The 16569-nt window shown below is 29.5% G+C and overlaps 3 protein-coding genes across 5 annotated transcripts; 2 read left to right on the top strand and 1 right to left on the bottom strand.

Moving 5' to 3' along the window:
- Positions 1-15: 15 nt before the first annotated feature.
- On the bottom strand, positions 16-2450 carry LOC104769123 (uncharacterized). Of its 2 annotated transcripts, none has more exons than XM_010493262.3 (9): positions 2235-2450; positions 1701-1896; positions 1453-1578; positions 1206-1379; positions 961-1090; positions 819-860; positions 516-687; positions 311-388; positions 16-220 (listed from the first exon to the last, which is right to left on the bottom strand). In XM_010493262.3, exons 1-9 carry the CDS (start codon positions 2306-2308, stop codon positions 151-153), a joined length of 1062 nt encoding a protein of 353 aa, XP_010491564.1. In that variant the 5' UTR covers positions 2309-2450; the 3' UTR covers positions 16-150. The 2 variants fall into 2 exon arrangements, with proteins under 2 accessions (XP_010491564.1, XP_087361380.1); XM_087505254.1 differs by having other exon boundaries at positions 1701-1986; positions 2235-2404.
- A 73-nt stretch (positions 2451-2523) lies between these two features.
- On the top strand, positions 2524-4756 carry LOC104769122 (uncharacterized). 2 transcript variants are annotated; one of them, XM_010493261.3, is made up of 11 exons: positions 2524-2662; positions 2762-2813; positions 2903-2958; positions 3039-3099; positions 3190-3226; positions 3349-3423; positions 3508-3560; positions 3656-3716; positions 3824-3906; positions 3997-4212; positions 4411-4756. In XM_010493261.3, exons 2-11 carry the CDS (start codon positions 2787-2789, stop codon positions 4558-4560), a joined length of 819 nt encoding a protein of 272 aa, XP_010491563.1. In that variant the 5' UTR covers positions 2524-2662; positions 2762-2786; the 3' UTR covers positions 4561-4756. The 2 variants fall into 2 exon arrangements, with proteins under 2 accessions (XP_010491563.1, XP_087361381.1); XM_087505255.1 differs by having other exon boundaries at positions 2581-2662; positions 3195-3226.
- Positions 4757-8087: 3331 nt separating this feature from the next.
- On the top strand, positions 8088-15643 carry LOC104769119 (uncharacterized). Its single transcript, XM_087505716.1, has 43 exons — positions 8088-8289; positions 8426-8464; positions 8620-8658; positions 8921-8959; positions 9088-9126; positions 9264-9302; positions 9429-9467; positions 9594-9638; positions 9772-9810; positions 9950-9988; positions 10074-10112; positions 10239-10277; positions 10419-10457; positions 10545-10583; positions 10710-10748; positions 10887-10925; positions 11066-11104; positions 11192-11230; positions 11357-11395; positions 11534-11572; positions 11714-11752; positions 11840-11878; positions 12005-12043; positions 12182-12220; positions 12361-12399; positions 12487-12525; positions 12652-12690; positions 12829-12867; positions 13009-13047; positions 13135-13173; positions 13300-13338; positions 13477-13515; positions 13657-13695; positions 13782-13820; positions 13950-13988; positions 14125-14163; positions 14301-14339; positions 14479-14517; positions 14654-14692; positions 14807-14845; positions 14986-15024; positions 15143-15181; positions 15376-15643. The coding sequence occupies exons 1-43, from the start codon at positions 8202-8204 to the stop codon at positions 15462-15464; spliced, it is 1782 nt and encodes a 593-aa protein (XP_087361842.1). The 5' UTR covers positions 8088-8201; the 3' UTR covers positions 15465-15643.
- Positions 15644-16569: the final 926 nt, after the last annotated feature.

Raw genomic sequence — 16569 nt, 5'->3', positions numbered from 1 at the left:
TAATCAATAGGAGAATTTACGAATCCATATTTTATATAAACTCATGTTGTAGGAGCTATCTTTTTTTCCAAACTAAAAAACAACCATGTCTAACTGGGGAAATATTTCAAGACCTTGTGTTAGTTAAGAGTACAGACAGACTAAAAGACATTAAACTTCCCCAGTAGCAACTTCAGAAACTACTTCTTTATATTCCTTCGTCTCTTCGTCGTACTTGTACCTGCACGCATATTTTGTAATCAAACAGATAAGTATACGCAAAGTAAAGAGAGATTAGTAATGGGTTTTTCTTTGGTAAGTTAGAGTTTACCATTTTCCGGTTGTTGCATAGCAGTAAAGTCCAGTGTTGGGGTCATAATAGTAACCAAGGCTGCTGCTGTAGTAGTACCTGCAAAACCATTTTAGAATTCTTTCAGATAAATGAACATAAGCTTCATTAAACATATTACTTGATAATTCTTGTGCGCAACACAATGCTTTTAGCCAAGAGAGCGAGAGAGAGTGTATAAACTGACCCTGAAGATTCGTCATACACATAATCGGATCCATTATTTGTAGGATTGAGCTGAGTGCCGGAGATGGAGCCAGACTGTAGATCCGAGGAAGGATCAGGAACACTTTCATCATCGCCAAACATATCGCAAGATTCTGTATTTCCTCTCGCTTGAGCTAGTCTCTCATATCCCTCTAAGAAGAACAACATAAAGAAGAAAAATAAGAAAGGAACGCCAGTTATTTGTGCAAAAGGAAATATAACAAAGCATAGGAATCTTAGCTGCAGCAATAATGGAGAATAAAAAAGGCATTAGAGCTCTCACCTGCTTCACGTTGGAAAACGTCTTGCTGCTCATGATAAACGTCTTCAACAACATAGAAAAAGAAAAACAAATGTTAACAAATGGAGGATATCATATTAATTGTAGCAAAGCTTGTCATAGCATAAGTAATACGAGACTTAACTGTAGTCGCCATTCTGGATGAGCTTGTCTGCATCCTCAGTAAGCTGATCAAAGATAAGCTTCGTCTCAGGAGTCATCTTCTCCTTGCGATTATTCGAGTTCCCTTTCAACCTCCTTAAAGCTCGCAGAACCTGTAACAATGAACCCGAGTTATCTTACATGTTAAAGTATGTATTATCACCAATGCTGTCTTAAGATAATATTTCTAACTTATTTAATCCGTGTTTCATTTTGACTGAGTCTCACCGTCTCTCCTGGTTCAAGGACATTAGCAATGCGCCTCTTTCTGACTCCAATGTCTTCTTGAGAAAGTTCATCCACTGCTTTTTCGTTTCCACTATCTTCATCCTTCTCAGTGTCATTAGCAGCAGATCTTCCCATATACAACGGATTTTTTTCAATACTGTCAAGCCATGCATCCTGAAACAATATACACATGTAAGACAAACACACAAAATATCTAGGAGCTAAACTTAACAAGTGTACTTCGCACCTTGACTTCCTTTTCTCTAACATATTCTACAAAGTTCCCATCAGCATCAAAGTAACCTTCTTCTTTCTCTCTGTCCAGACTAAAAGCTTCGATTTGGATCCCATCTTCTGTGCGGTTTCCATCATTCTACAAAGAAATAACAACAGCATCAGCATAACTTTTTTTAAAACGAATATAAAAAACATCATTGAGGTCTAGACATAGACATCATTAGCAACAAAAAAAAAAAAGGATGGTAGAGATCGTACCTCATAAGTCTCCTGAGCCTCATCGATATTGTCATTATCATCATCATTGTCGTTAAAGAGCTGAGCAGTATTCTGATTACGATGCCTGGCACGCTCCTCAGCAGCAGCACGGGCGTCGCGGCGAGCTAAAGCTTCTTCCTCTAAGAGCTGTTCAGGTTTAGATTTCTTCCCCTTTGGAAACCGTACTCGCTTCTCGCTGCCAGAAAGAATCCTCCATTATAAGATACACCAAACTACTTTGTCCATAATCCACATTATAGCGTATGCACACAAACTCAAGTTGTAACTGAGAAAAATATCAAAACCAATCAATTCTCCAACACAATGATATGTTCGTTCCTTATACAAAAAGATTAGTTCAATTAATCTCCGCACTCAATCTTCTAACTCTAGCAAGATTCAAGAGATGAGAGAACCAGAGGGTAGATACAAGAGCAACTAATTCAATTTTTGCTACCCTAAAACTGTATCACTCAAACCGGAATCGAAAAAAAAAATCGGCGATTAGGGTTACGGAAAGGATAGTTAACTTACGGGGGTTGTTTATCGGATTCTTCATCTTCTAAGAAAGATCGTTTGAGGTTCTTCCTCGACGAACTCTCTGCCATATTGGAGCAACGTGAGGAGAAGAGTACGACGATGATTTGTTGTAGGCGGTGGATATCGGCGTCGAGGAGAAAATAAGAACGAGAGCCTGAACACTCGCCGACGTTTTACAAAATAGGCCCTTTTTAATGGGCCGAATAATGGGCCTGAAAAAAGCGCGCACATTCTAAACTCTTATAGTCTGTTTCCTTTGAATAACCCGGTTTACTTTAAACGCCGCCGTTTGAAGTACATAAAAAAAAGGCCCTAATTTATGTGTATCTCTCTCTAAACCGGTGATCATCTTCATCCTCTCAAGCTTATATTTGTTCGCCGTCACTGAACTCAACGATCGCCGATCAGTTTTAGAGTCACAGGTCAGGTTCTGAGTCTTCATTCTCTAAAATTTCTCTGAGTTTGAAGGTATTTGAATACACGTAACTAAAATATTCTTCTGGGTCTTTTTTTTTGTGTAGTCTGAAGTTTTTGAATTCAATAGCAATGGAGCAGAAGCCACCAGCACGGAAGGTTTGTGTTTGCTATCATCGTTACCTTCGAGTGCTATTAGATGAAAAATATTGGCTCTGGTAAATTTACGTTTTTGAGTTCTTCTGTAGATGAAATTTGCCCCAAAAGCTCCCCCAAAACGTGTGCCAAAGCCTGAAGTTAAACCGTAAGTTACACTGATGACTGATCTGATTAGTATATACTTTGGTGAAATTTGCTTCTGAACTTTATGAATTCTGAATGCAGTGAAGTGGTTGAGAATGAAAGTAGTAGTGCACAAGCAATGGAATTGCTACGCAGAGTAACTGTAAGTTTTTTTTGTCGTCGTGAGTGAATTAGCGTTTTTACTCTTTTTTGGTTCTTCTCACTTTCTTCAGTTTACTTTTGTTTGTCTTAGGAAAGATCATTGCGCAAGCCAAAAGGGGACAAGAAAGGTAGTATCTTTGACTTGAAACTTAGACTGTTATCTTTGCTCTGTTTGCGCCATTACTTAGTTGTGAAAAAAAACATCAAAGTATCGTACACATTGGTTGAGTTTTTGGCGTGGATTTTACAGTTTCTGCTTCTCAAGTTGCTTGGATGGGTGGAGTGGTGAATTCGACGAGATCAAACAAGTACCTCAGTGGATCAAGTACGATTTCTTGATTATGATTTCTTAATAAAACTTTGGTTATTATGATCAGAACCCATTTGATACATGATGTTTCTTGTGCAGCTGGTGCTTATGGCTCAACCTCTACTCAGGAGATAGAGTATAAAGAACCATGGGTCAGTACAACAGTACCCTGTCCCTAATGTTATATCTCGAACTAATATACCCGATAATGTTGATGTGTAATTTTAATTCTTGGATTGTCTCACAGGATTATTACAGTTATTACCCGATTACACTTCCGTTGAGGACACCGTATGCAGGCGATCCAGGTATGTATATATTGATTTGCTTGAGAAGAAAAAGTAAACAGTTTTGTGAAAAAACAGATTCTTGATTACCATGAGCTTAGGTTTGACAATGTTGCTCCTTATTGCAGAGCGTCTTGACGTAGAGGAATTTATGCAGGCTCCGGGAAATATTGAAGATTCACTTAACTCAGCCGCTAGTCTCGGTCTAATGGTTAGTGACATCACAAATAAGAATTAGAGAAGCAAAAAACTCTAGAAACTCTGTAGTTACTTACATATTGTGTGGATTACATTTTGGCAGGAAGATAGTGGAGAACAGAAAATGTTTTTTATGAAGTTACCTTCTGTTCCTATGGCATCAGCAGCAACAACAGAAAACCGTGAAGGAAAGCCAAATATCAAAGGCCCTGTTAAGAAGACTGTGGATTTAAAAGCCTTGCCAGAAGGTTTCATGGGCAAACTACTAGTCTACAAAAGTGGTGCCGTCAAGATGAAACTCGGTGAAGTGCTTTATGACGTGAGTGATTTCTCATACCCCTTTGGTTTTACTTATACATCATTCTATTAGCATAGCACTAGGCTAATAATATCTAGTAGGGGGATGTTAGGTTCATGTCTTTTGGTATTAGAAAAATCGAATTGCCGGATACAGGAAAAGTTAAAACCATAATGGTCGTAGTAAAAGACTAATTCGGATTTCGGATGGTGTGTATAGGTAAGTCCGGGGTTGAAGAGCGAGTTTGCACAAGATGTGATGGTGGTTAACACAGAGCAGAAGAACTGTTGTCTGGTTGGAGATGTATACAAGCATGCAGTTTTGACTCCTGATATTGATTCGATCTTGAAAGATATCGAAAATATGTGACATTCTTCACTATTTTTATTACATCAATTTTGTCTTCACTCTTTCTTATTGGAAAGAATTCATAGTTTTGACTTTTTTGACATTCAGAAAGAAGAAAACAAGTTTTGTGAAAACTCGGTTAGTTCGGGTCAAAACATTTTGTTTCTTCGGTTTAGGAAATATTATGCCGAATAAAACCGAACAAAATTCCAGTTCAGTTTTGTTTAGCATTCGGTTCAGACAAAAGTTGGTATTGAATTCTAATTTATAAAATTTTTTGAAGAGTTCAACAAAATTATTAAAAAATTGTTAAAGATTGGTAGAGAGAGTTTTCTTAATTAGTTTTCTAAAATCTTGTAAAGTGTTCCAAACAATTCCTATATTTTTTTAATATTTTCCATGACTTTATTTTGTAAAGAAAAAGTTGAAAATCATGAATCAATAACATAATAATTGAATTTATTATAACAACCCTATATTCTTTTGTTTTAATTGAATAATACAAAACCTTTAATGACTTTATTAAAGTCTGAATCCAATAACGCAAATTTGTTAAAATTTTAAATGATTTTTTACAAATCACAAACTAATAACACTAAACTTTAAGAGAGTTTAACAAAATCTTGATCTAATAACAACGGATTTTACATAACATTTTAAATCTTTAAAACTCTATTCAAATCTCAAACCAATAACCCCCACTAAATATGTAGTATTTATTGGGTTAAATTTAGGCCTTCAATGGTGGTAGATTTTACGATAGTTATTAGATTTTGTTTTTTAGAAACTCATTTTCTCTCTAAACAAGATTTTAAAATAAATAAATTCCCTATCAAGGAAACTAGTTTTTAGATTTTCTTTGTAATTATTAGTAAAAAAACTAGATAATCCACAAAATTTAAGGCTTTGAACAAAAGTTGGAACCATTCTCGAGTAACTCCTTCAGCCACGCCTGGTTCACGCGCAAAGCTCACAGAAATCCCACCTTGGAGTGACTCCGGGCTTGCATCCATTATTTGCAATGATGAATCCAGTGATAGATTGAGACGATTGACTAAGATGTGCGATCTCTGGCCAGTATCCAAAGTAGGAATCATCAAATTTGCCAAATGTGTTATAGCCATTTAACCATTTAACCAAGTCTGTTAGGTCCTTGAAATCATTTAACCATTTGTGATCATGACATCTCTCTGCAAAACTCACAATAAGTTTGCAAAATTACTCAAGATGTAGTTGATTATATAATACTATAAATATACACTTGTTGGTTTTTTTCTTGTATATATTCTCAAAATGTCGTTAGTTTCTTTGGTATCTTTTTTTTTTTGTAAATAACATTTTACCAATATTTATCTAAAAAAGAATGATTGGCACTTGTGAAAAATACTACATGTTCGCAATTAGCCTTTAACCAAAAAATCATTAAAATACTACATGTTAGTCTTTGAAGTTTATTAATCGTATAATTTACACTACACCTTACTACATATTTGATGGACTATTTTTCTCTCCTTCCTCAATTTAGAGTAGATAACTTGGATTTGTTAAAATCTTATTGATTGATGAAATGTTTAAATTTTCTGTTGTTACAAAAAAAAGAAACCAAAATAGTTATGTAGCTTTGACATATAAAAAAAATACAAGTAACAATGGAATAAATTAATGTATCATAATATATATATATATATTTATATATATTAATGTCTCATATGTTCATAATTCGTAAATAAAATTTAAGTAAAAAGTTTTAAATGTTTTTTTGTATATTACTTTGTTATTTGAAAAATAGTGAATTGTGTTTTAAAATTTTATGGTTTAGGGTATAGGGTTTAGGGTTTAAAGTTCAACATTAAGATGTATTTTATTAATTATATAACAATATAAAATGAGACTAAAAAGTATTTTGTAATTATAATAACATATCAATAGGAATAAATATAATATTATAAATATACAAATTAATTATAAAAATTGTTTAGTTGTAAGCCTTCTTTCATTAATAGTTTACATTGTGCGTTATGGTTTTATTTGTAAAAAAAATTACTTATAAATTGAGATATTTGTTAAAAAAATATTAAGATCATATTTTCATTATTATAACACATTTTCATTTGATAATAGTATTTTTTTAAAAATTAAATTAAGAAAAAAGACTAAAATAGGATAAAAAAATATACATAAAACGAGAGCCAATGGGAAGGGAACATTCAGATAGCTGACGTGACATATTCTCAAACCATAGGATCTGAGTGAATCTGAGGGACACAAATTCTAACCTCTCTTCGTTATTTCATTGACTAAACCATTAAATTAAGGATCACATTGTTTCTAATATAAACCGTTGATTAAAATGAATCTAACGATCACAAATTTAACCCTTTTTAGTTTTTAATATGTTCTTCTAATCTCCTCTTAGTCGTCTCTTTCACTCTTCATCTTCTCATCTTCTTCAATCGATTTTCTAATTAGACCATCGATCTTCTTCATTCGGAGACCCAAGACATACGTGTATATGAAGAACACGGTTGTGCTGTTAATTGTTATCATGGCTAGCTACTCTACCAACGACGAGTGTATATGTATCGCTTCCGCTTAATAACGAGTTCGCACATCGGTTTCGTTCTGAAGAACGAGTTTAGAGTCCTTGCTGGTCGCATCGATGATCTCCAATGGTCCTTCGATGGGCCTCTTATTGTCGGCTCCAGCGAAGGAAAGGGAACACATGCATATTTTATTTTTACATTGTAATATAAGTTTTTTGTATTATGATTTCACATAATAAAATAAAATATGATATTTTTAATATATCAATTCATTTAAAAAACTGATAATTATAAATTAAAATTAATAAATACAAATTAATGTATAAATACAGAAATATGGTATAAATACATATGTACTGTACAAATATATTAAAAATAGTCTACGTATTACAAATATTATATATATTTGCTATTAATTACATATATATACAAGAAAAATATGAAATAAATTTTATTAACATAGTATTTAAGGTTTATACTTTAATGAAATTAACTTAAATTAAAATCTCTTGATTTTAATCTTTATGCATACTTTTATAAAGATTTAATATTAATTAAGTTTAAGATTAACTAATTTATATATGCACTTAACAAATCATATAGTATCAATTTATATATTTAATAGAAGTTAGTGGATGGTTTAATTATTATTTTAACTAAACAAATAAATAAATAATAATGTATCTTGATGACGTATCAAGTTCTCAAGAGTTCCCTTCAACTATTACACAAAACATTAATATGGCATCAAAACATTACGGATCCTCCACTTTAAGGAAAGTATGTTTTTTTGGGTAAAGTTAAGGAAAGTATGTTGAAGAAGAGGTTACAAATATTATTTCTACCTTTTTCATTTATTTTTCTAGCAAAGCAAATGATTTTTACTTTTTTTAAAAATAATAATAATAATTAAAGCTCTTACAAAAAGATAACAAAAGTAATCTGAGCAAGATCTTACATTTAAGAACCAAAAATTACAAGTTACATAAAGAAACATATGACAAAATACATACACACCTATGTCCAATATTTAAACAGGGCCATTTCACTCATTGTACCACCGTTTTTCAATTTCTTCTCTCTCAATTCTTATCTAAGATCAAAACAGAGTATCAAACAATGACTTTTTTCGCCACCATGATCTCTCTACTCCTCCTCGTTCTCTCTGTTTCCTCAACTTATGTTCCTACAAATTCTATTACACAATGTATATATCTTTCTCTTTTGTTGATTTTGTTATTAATCATTTTTTATTAAGAGAAATCAGATTTTAGTTGAATTTCTTCAGTAGTTATATATAAATATGTAACTAATAAAGCTTTTTTGTTTTCGCTTGATTGTAGTGTCTACTCCAACTCCACCTGCAAATCCTGTAGCACAATGTATATATGCCTTTCTCTTTTGTTTATTTTATTCTTAATAGTTTTTTCATTAAGATATATATATATATATATATATATATATATCAGATTTTAGTATAAATGTTTTGTAGTTATATAATTGTCTAATTAATAAAACTTGTTTGTTTTGATGGCAGTGTCTACTCCAACTCCACCTGCAAATCCTATTGCACAATGTATCTATCTTTCTCAATACTTATTTTATTCTTAATTGATTTTTTCATTAAGATAAGTAAGATTTTTCTTTAATTTTTCTGTAATTATATATATATATATATATATATATATATATATATATATATATCTAGTGCAAATATTATTGTACAATGTTTGACTTCATTCTTAACCATTTTTCATTAAAATAAATAAGATTTTTTTAGATTTCTTTTGTAGTTATATATAATTTCTAAATAACAATAACTTTTTTTTTGATTGTAGTATCTACTCCAACTCCACCAGCAAATCCTATTGCACAATGTATTTGTCTTTTTTAAAAAAAAATCTTAATCATTTTTCATTAAGATAATTCAGATGTTGGCTTAATTTTTTCCATAGTCATATGACTATATCTAATTAATAAATCTTTTTTTTCCGTTTGATTGTAGTGTCTACTCCAACTCCACCTGCTAATCCTATAACACAATGTATCTATCTTTCTTTTTTTTGTCTATTTTCCTAAACCATTTTTCATTAAGATAAATCTGGTTCTTGTTTATTTTTACTATGATTATATATTACTATCTAACTAACATCTATTTATCTGTTTTTGTTTTTGTTTTAGTATCTACTCCAACTCCACCGGCAAATCCTATTGCACAATGTATATGTCTTTCTCTTTGTTGATTTCATTCTTAATTATTTTTTATCAACACAAATCAGATTTTGGTTTAATTTATCTCGAATTATCTAATTAATAAACTTTGTTTTTGTTCTTGTTTGATTGTAGTATCTACTCCAACTCCACCTGCAAATCCTATTGCACAATGTATCTATCTTTCTCTATGTCTATTTTATTATTTATCATTTATTCATTAAGATAAATCAAATTTTTGTTAAATTCTTTCGTAGTTATATATAATTATTTAATTAAGTTTTTCCATTTTGATTGTAGTGTCTACTCCAACTCCACCTGCAAATCCTATTGCACAATGTCTATGTCGTTATCTACTTATCTTTGTTGATATATCTCTTAGTTATTTAGTTCAGATAAATAAGTTTTTTGTTTAATTTATTTCTTAGTTATATATAAAGAATTATCTGATTAGAATTTTTTTTCGTTTTGATTCCAGTGTCTACTCCAACTCCACCTGCAAATCCTATTGCACAATGTATCTATCTTTCTCTTTGTCTATTTATTCTTGATATTTTTTATTTTAAATAAATCAGATTATTGTTTTATTTTTATCTTAAAATATATATTATTATCTAACTGATAGAGATTTTTTTTGGTTTTGGTGTTTGTTGTAGTATCTACTCCAACTCCACCGGCAAATCCTATTGCACAATGTATATGTCTTTCTCCACATTAGTTTTTTTGTACTTAAATATAATTATCTAATTCATATTTCTTTTTTGTATGGTTTGATTGCAGTGTCTACTCCAACTCCACCTGCTAATCCTATTGCACAATGTATCTATCTTTCTCTTTGTCTATTTTATTATTTATCATTTATTCATTAAGATAAATCAGATTTTTGTTAAATTCTTTTGTAGTTATATATAATCATTTAATTAAGTTTTTCCATTTTGATTCCAGTGTCTACTCCAACTCCACCTGCAAATCCTATTGCACAATGTATCTATCTTTCTCTTTGTCTAATTATTCTTGATATTTTTTTCTTTTAAATAAATCAGATTTTTGTTTTATTTTTATCTTAAAATATATATTATTATCTAACTGATAGAGATTTTTTTTTGGTTTTGGTGTTTGTTGTAGTATCTACTCCAACTCCACCTGCAAATCCTATTGCACAATGTATATGTCTTTCTCCACGTTAGTTTTTTGTGTACTTAAATATAATTATCTAATTCATATTTCTTTTTTTGTATGGTTTGATTGCAGTGTCTACTCCAACTCCACCTGCTAATCCTATTGCACAATGTATCTATCTTTCTCTTTGTCTATTTTATTATTTATCATTTATTCATTAAGATAAATCAGATTTTTGTTAAATTCTTTCGTAGTTATATATAATCATTTAATTAAGTTTTTCCATTTTGATTGTAGTGTCTACTCTAACTCCACCTGCAAATCCTATTGCACAATGTATATGTCGTTATCTACTTATCTTTGTTGATATATCTCTTAGTTATTTAGTTCAGATAAATAAGTTTTTTGTTTAATTTCTTTCTTAGTTATATATAAAGAATTATCTAATTAGAATTTTTTTCGTTTTGATTCCAGTGTCTACTCCAACTCCACCTGCAAATCCTATTGCACAATGTATCTATCTTTCTCTTTGTCTATTTATTCTTGATATTTTTTTCTTTAAAATAAATCAGATTTTTGTTTTATTTTTATCTTAAAATATATATTATTATCTAACTGATAGAGAATTTTTTTGGTTTTGGTGTTTCTTGTAGTATCTACTCCAACTCCACCGGCAAATCCTATTGCACAATGTATATGTCTTTCTCCACGTTAGTTTTTTTTGTACTTAAATATAATTATCTAATTCATATTTCTTTTTTTGTATGGTTTGATTGCAGTGTCTACTCCAACTCCACCTGCTAATCCTATTGCACAATGTATCTATCTTTCTCTTTGTCTATTTTATTATTTATCATTTATTCATTAAGATAAATCATATTTTTGTTAAATTCTTTCGTAGTTATATATAATCATTTAATTAAGTTTTTCCATTTTGATTGTAGTGTCTACTCCAACTCCACCTGCAAATCCTATTGCACAATGTATATGTCGTTATCTACTTATCTTTGTTGATATATCTCTTAGTTATTTAGTTCAGATAAATAAGTTTTTTGTTTAATTTCTTTCTTAGTTATATATAAAGAATTATCTAATTAGAATTTTTTTCGTTTTGATTCCAGTGTCTACTCCAACTCCACCTGCAAATCCTATTGCACAATGTATCTATCTTTCTCTTTGTCTATTTATTCTTGATATTTTTTTCTTTAAAATAAATCAGATTTTTGTTTTATTTTTATCTTAAAATATATATTATTATCTAACTGATAGAGATTTTTTTTTGGTTTTGGTGTTTGTTGTAGTATCTACTCCAACTCCACCGGCAAATCCTATTGCACAATGTATATGTCTTTCTCCATGTTAGTTTTTTTTGTACTTAAATATAATTATCTAATTCATAATTCTTTTTTTGTATGGTTTGATTGCAGTGTCTACTCCAACTCCACCTGCTAATCCAATTGCACAATGTATCTATCTTTCTCTTTGTCTATTTTATTATTTATCATTTATTCATTAAGATAAATCGTATTTTTGTTAAATTCTTTCGTAGTTATATATAATCATTTAATTAAGTTTTTCCATTTTGATTGTAGTGTCTACTCCAACTCCACCTGCAAATCCTATTGCACAATGTATATGTTGTTATCTACTTATCTTTGTTGATATATCTCTTAGTTATTTAGTTCAGATAAATAAGTTTTTTGTTTAATTTCTTTCTTAGTTATATATAAAGAATTATCTAATTAGAATTTTTATCGTTTTGATTCCAGTGTCTACTCCAACTCCACCTGCAAATCCTATTGCACAATGTATCTATCTTTCTCTTTGTCTATTTATTCTTGATATTTTTTTCTTTAAAATAAATCAGATTTTTGTTTTATTTTTATCTTAAAATATATATTATTATCTAACTGATAGAGAATTTTTTTGGTTTTGGTGTTTCTTGTAGTATCTACTCCAACTCCACCGGCAAATCCTATTGCACAATGTATATGTCTTTCTCCACGTTAGTTTTTTTTGTACTTAAATATAATTATCTAATTCATATTTCTTTTTTTGTATGGTTTGATTGCAGTGTCTACTCCAACTTCACCTGCTAATCCTATTGCACAATGTATCTATCTTTCTCTTTGTCTATTTTATTATTTATCATTTATTCATTAAGATAAATCATATTTTTGTTAAATTCTTTCGTAGTCATATATAATCATTTAATTAAGTTTTTCCATTTTGATTGTAGTGTCTACTCAAACTCCACCTGCAAATCCTATTGCACAATGTATATGTCGTTATCTACTTATCTTTGTTGATATATCTCTTAGTTATTTAGTTCAGATAAATAAGTTTTTTGTTTAATTTCTTTCTTAGTTATATATAAAGAATTATCTAATTAGAATTTTTTTCGTTTTGATTCCAGTGTCTACTCCAACTCTACCTGCAAATCCTATTGCACAATGTATCTATCTTTCTCTTTGTCTATTTATTCTTGATATTTTTTTCTTTAAAATAAATCAGATTTTTGTTTTATTTTTATCTTAAAATATATATTATTATCTAACTGATAGAGATTTTTTTTTGGTTTTGGTGTTTGTTGTAGTATCTACTCCAACTCCACCGGCAAATCCTATTGCACAATGTATATGTCTTTCTCCATGTTAGTTTTTTTTGTACTTAAATATAATTATCTAATTCATAATTCTTTTTTTGTATGGTTTGATTGCAGTGTCTACTCCAACTCCACCTGCTAATCCAATTGCACAATGTATCTATCTTTCTCTTTGTCTATTTTATTATTTATCATTTATTCATTAAGATAAATCGTATTTTTGTTAAATTCTTTCGTAGTTATATATAATCATTTAATTATGTTTTTCCATTTTGATTGTAGTGTCTACTCCAACTCCACCTGCAAATCCTATTGCACAATGTATATGTTGTTATCTACTTATCTTTGTTGATATATCTCTTAGTTATTTAGTTCAGATAAATAAGTTTTTTGTTTAATTTCTTTCTTAGTTATATATAAAGAATTATCTAATTAGAATTTTTATCGTTTTGATTCCAGTGTCTACTCCAACTCCACCTGCAAATCCTATTGCACAATGTATCTATCTTTCTCTTTGTCTATTTATTATTGATATTTTTTTCTTTAAAATAAATCAGATTTTTGTTTTATTTTTATCTTAAAATATATATTATTATCTAACTGATAGAGATTTTTTTTTGGTTTTGGTGTTTGTTGTAGTATCTACTCCAACTCCACCGGCAAATCCTATTGCACAATGTATATGTCTTTCTCCACGTTAGTTTTTTTGTACTTAAATATAATTATCTAATTCATAATTCTTTTTTTGTATGGTTTGATTGCAGTGTCTACTCCAACTCCACCTGCTAATCCTATTGCACAATGTATCTATCTTTCTATTTGTTTGTTTAATCTTAATCTATTTTTTTAAAAAAATTTTGTTAAATTTTTATCGTAATTATATTTTATTATCTAACTAATAGAGATTTTTTCTGTTTTTGTTTTTGTTGCAGTATCTACTCCAACTCCACCGGCAAATCCTATTGCACAATGTATATGTCTTTCTCTTTGTTAATTTCATTCTTAATCATTTTTTACTAAGATAAACGATAAATCAGACTTTGGTTTATTATTTTCGTAGTTATATATAATTATCTAATTACTAAAAAAAAATTGGTTTGATTGCAGTGTCTACTCCAACTCCACCTGCAAATCCTATTACACAACGTATCTATTTTCTCTTTATCAATTTATTCTTAATCAATTTTTGTTAAATTAAATCAGGATTTTTTTTAATTTTAACCGTAATTATATATTATTTTCTAACTAATAGAGATTTTTTTCTGTTTTTGTTTTTGCTGAAGTATCTACTCCAACTCCACCGGCAAATCCTATTGCACAATGTATATGTCTTTCTCTTTGTTGATTTCATTTGAATCATTTTTTACAAAGATAAACGATAAATCAGACTTTGGTTTATTATTTTCGTTGTTATATATAATTATCTAATTACTATAAAAAAAAAAATTTGTTTGATTGCAGTGTCTACTCCAACTCCACCTGCAAATCCTATTACACAACGTATCTATTTTTCTCTTTGTCAATTTATTCTTAATCATTTTTTATTAAAATAAATCAGGATTTTGTTTAATTTTTACCGTAATTATATATTATTTTCTAACTAATAGAGATTTTTCTGTTTTTGTTTTTACTGAAGTATCTACTCCAACTCTACCGGCAAATCCTATTGCACAATGTATATGTCTTTCTCTTTGTTGATTTCATTTTGAATCATTTTTTACAAAGATAAATAATTTTCTGTAGTTATATTTAATTATCTAATTGATCAATTTTTTTTGTTTGATTGCAGTGTCTACTCCAACTCCACCTGCAAATCCTATTGCACAACATATCTATCTTTTTTTGTCTATTTTATTCTTAATTGGTTTTTTGTTAATATAAATCAGATTTTTTGTTTACTTTTTCTATACTAATTAATAGATTATTCCTAACTTATAGAGATTTTTTCTGTTTTTGTTTTTGTTGAAGTATCTACTCCAACTCCACCGGTAAATCCTGTAGCACAATGTATATGTTTTTCTCTTTGTTGAATTTGTTCTTAATCAATTTTTTAAAAGATATATCAGATTTTGATTTAATTTCTTCTAGTGAAATATAATTTTATATATTTTCGTTTTGATTGCAGTGTCTACTCCAACTCCGCCTGCTAATCCTATTGCTCGATGTATTTGTCTTTCTCTTTGTTGATTTCATTCTTACCATTTTCATTAAGATAAAATTAGATTTTGGTTTGATTTCTTCTGAAGTTATAAATATTTATCTAATTAATTTTTTTTAGGGATTTTAAGTTGTGTCAAACTTTGTTTCGTGTTTTTGAATCTTGTCTTGTTAATTGTTATGTATTTGTGATGGCTACAGTTCTTGCTGCACGACGATCAGGATCAGGACCATCCGCTGCTCCAGTCCAGCTCGAAGCCCTTCTCAGACGAGCCATGGATCTTCGTTGATTCCAATCTCTGGCTTGACATTTGTAATCAGTGGCGCATTGGTCATATTGTTCTCTCATATCTAAAACCCGAGATCCCTTTACCTAAATAAAGACCTAAGCGTATTTTAAATTAGTTGTGGTGTTTCCATAATTCCATAAAGACTTATCATGTTTCAATGAAGAAGACTTGTGTTTTCCTGTGTTTGTTTGGTAATTTCTATATTTTGTTTCGTTTTACACAATAAGTCATTAAACCATCTAAACAAAGCTCTAAATCGAATTATGAAAAGAAAAAATAGTTATCTGCAAACTCGATAAATTCTCCATGCACTAAACGAAAATGTCAAAAAGAAGGGACATGGTTTAGGAAAGACTTTGCCGAATAAAACCAGCCCAAAGGTCTTCCTCGGTTCAATTCGGTTTTGACAGTCAATTCACCCAAAAAAAAAAGATGCAAGATAAACCAAAATTTCGGTTAAATTTTGTACTTCAGTAATTTTGGTTAAATTTAATACCGATACGTCTCGATTATTTTGGTTAATTTGGATTCCCGTTACATTGATACTATCGACATTTTAAGTTTAAACCCAAAAAAAAAAGTTTAAACCAATACCTCCAATACAATGTAAAACTAGGTTCCGACCCGCATGTAGGTGCAGATTATTTTTGCACAATATTTTAAACAAGTAGAAAATTTTTATGTAAATTTTTACTCAGACCTACATGAGTGATATATATAAGAAAAAATTAAGATATAATTTAGATAAGAGATATTACATGTATACTATTCTGAACTAATCCAAACATTTTTAACTGTTTGTTTAGGGGTGTTAAATAAAATTTGGATTTAGTTTCAGTTTCTTTTATTTCACGTATTTAACCTAGATGTATATATTTTGGAATGAGATATATGTCTTGTTCTGTATGCGTAAAAAAAAAATCATTCCATAATCGTTCTCTTTTAAATAATTACATGTTTTGACTATATTTATTGTAATAGATTTAGACCGACTACTCATATTCTCTATTTATAAATTTAATTTTTATTAACTTTAAATATTTATATGGTATAACATGCATAATTATTTGAATGCATAGAAGTTTGATATTTGGTTTAGTTTCAC

The sequence above is a fragment of the Camelina sativa genome, chromosome 20, assembly GCF_030686135.1.
Source record: "Camelina sativa cultivar CO46 ecotype springtype chromosome 20, ASM3068613v1".
Lineage (NCBI taxonomy): Eukaryota > Viridiplantae > Streptophyta > Magnoliopsida > Brassicales > Brassicaceae > Camelina > Camelina sativa.
Note: the sequence above shows the minus strand (reverse complement) of the source record. Positions and strands in the feature narration are given on the sequence as shown.

Coding starts and splice junctions, on each gene's coding strand:
- LOC104769123 (XM_010493262.3), bottom strand. CDS start 2,308: ATGGCAGAGAGTTCGTCGAGGAAGAACCTCAAACGATCTTTCTTAGAA. Junction 1,380..1,452: donor TTAGAGAAAAGGAAGTCAAG/GTGCGAAGTACA, acceptor ATATTGTTTCAG/GATGCATGGCTTGACAGTAT. Junction 688..818: donor CGTTTTCCAACGTGAAGCAG/GTGAGAGCTCTA, acceptor TGTTCTTCTTAG/AGGGATATGAGAGACTAGCT.
- LOC104769122 (XM_010493261.3), top strand. CDS start 2,787: ATGGAGCAGAAGCCACCAGCACGGAAG. Junction 2,814..2,902: donor AGAAGCCACCAGCACGGAAG/GTTTGTGTTTGC, acceptor GTTCTTCTGTAG/ATGAAATTTGCCCCAAAAGC. Junction 3,907..3,996: donor CCGCTAGTCTCGGTCTAATG/GTTAGTGACATC, acceptor ACATTTTGGCAG/GAAGATAGTGGAGAACAGAA.
- LOC104769119 (XM_087505716.1), top strand. CDS start 8,202: ATGACTTTTTTCGCCACCATGATCTCTCTACTCCTCCTCGTTCTCTCT. Junction 10,278..10,418: donor TGCAAATCCTATTGCACAAT/GTATCTATCTTT, acceptor TGTTTGTTGTAG/TATCTACTCCAACTCCACCT. Junction 13,339..13,476: donor TGCAAATCCTATTGCACAAT/GTATATGTTGTT, acceptor TTTTGATTCCAG/TGTCTACTCCAACTCCACCT.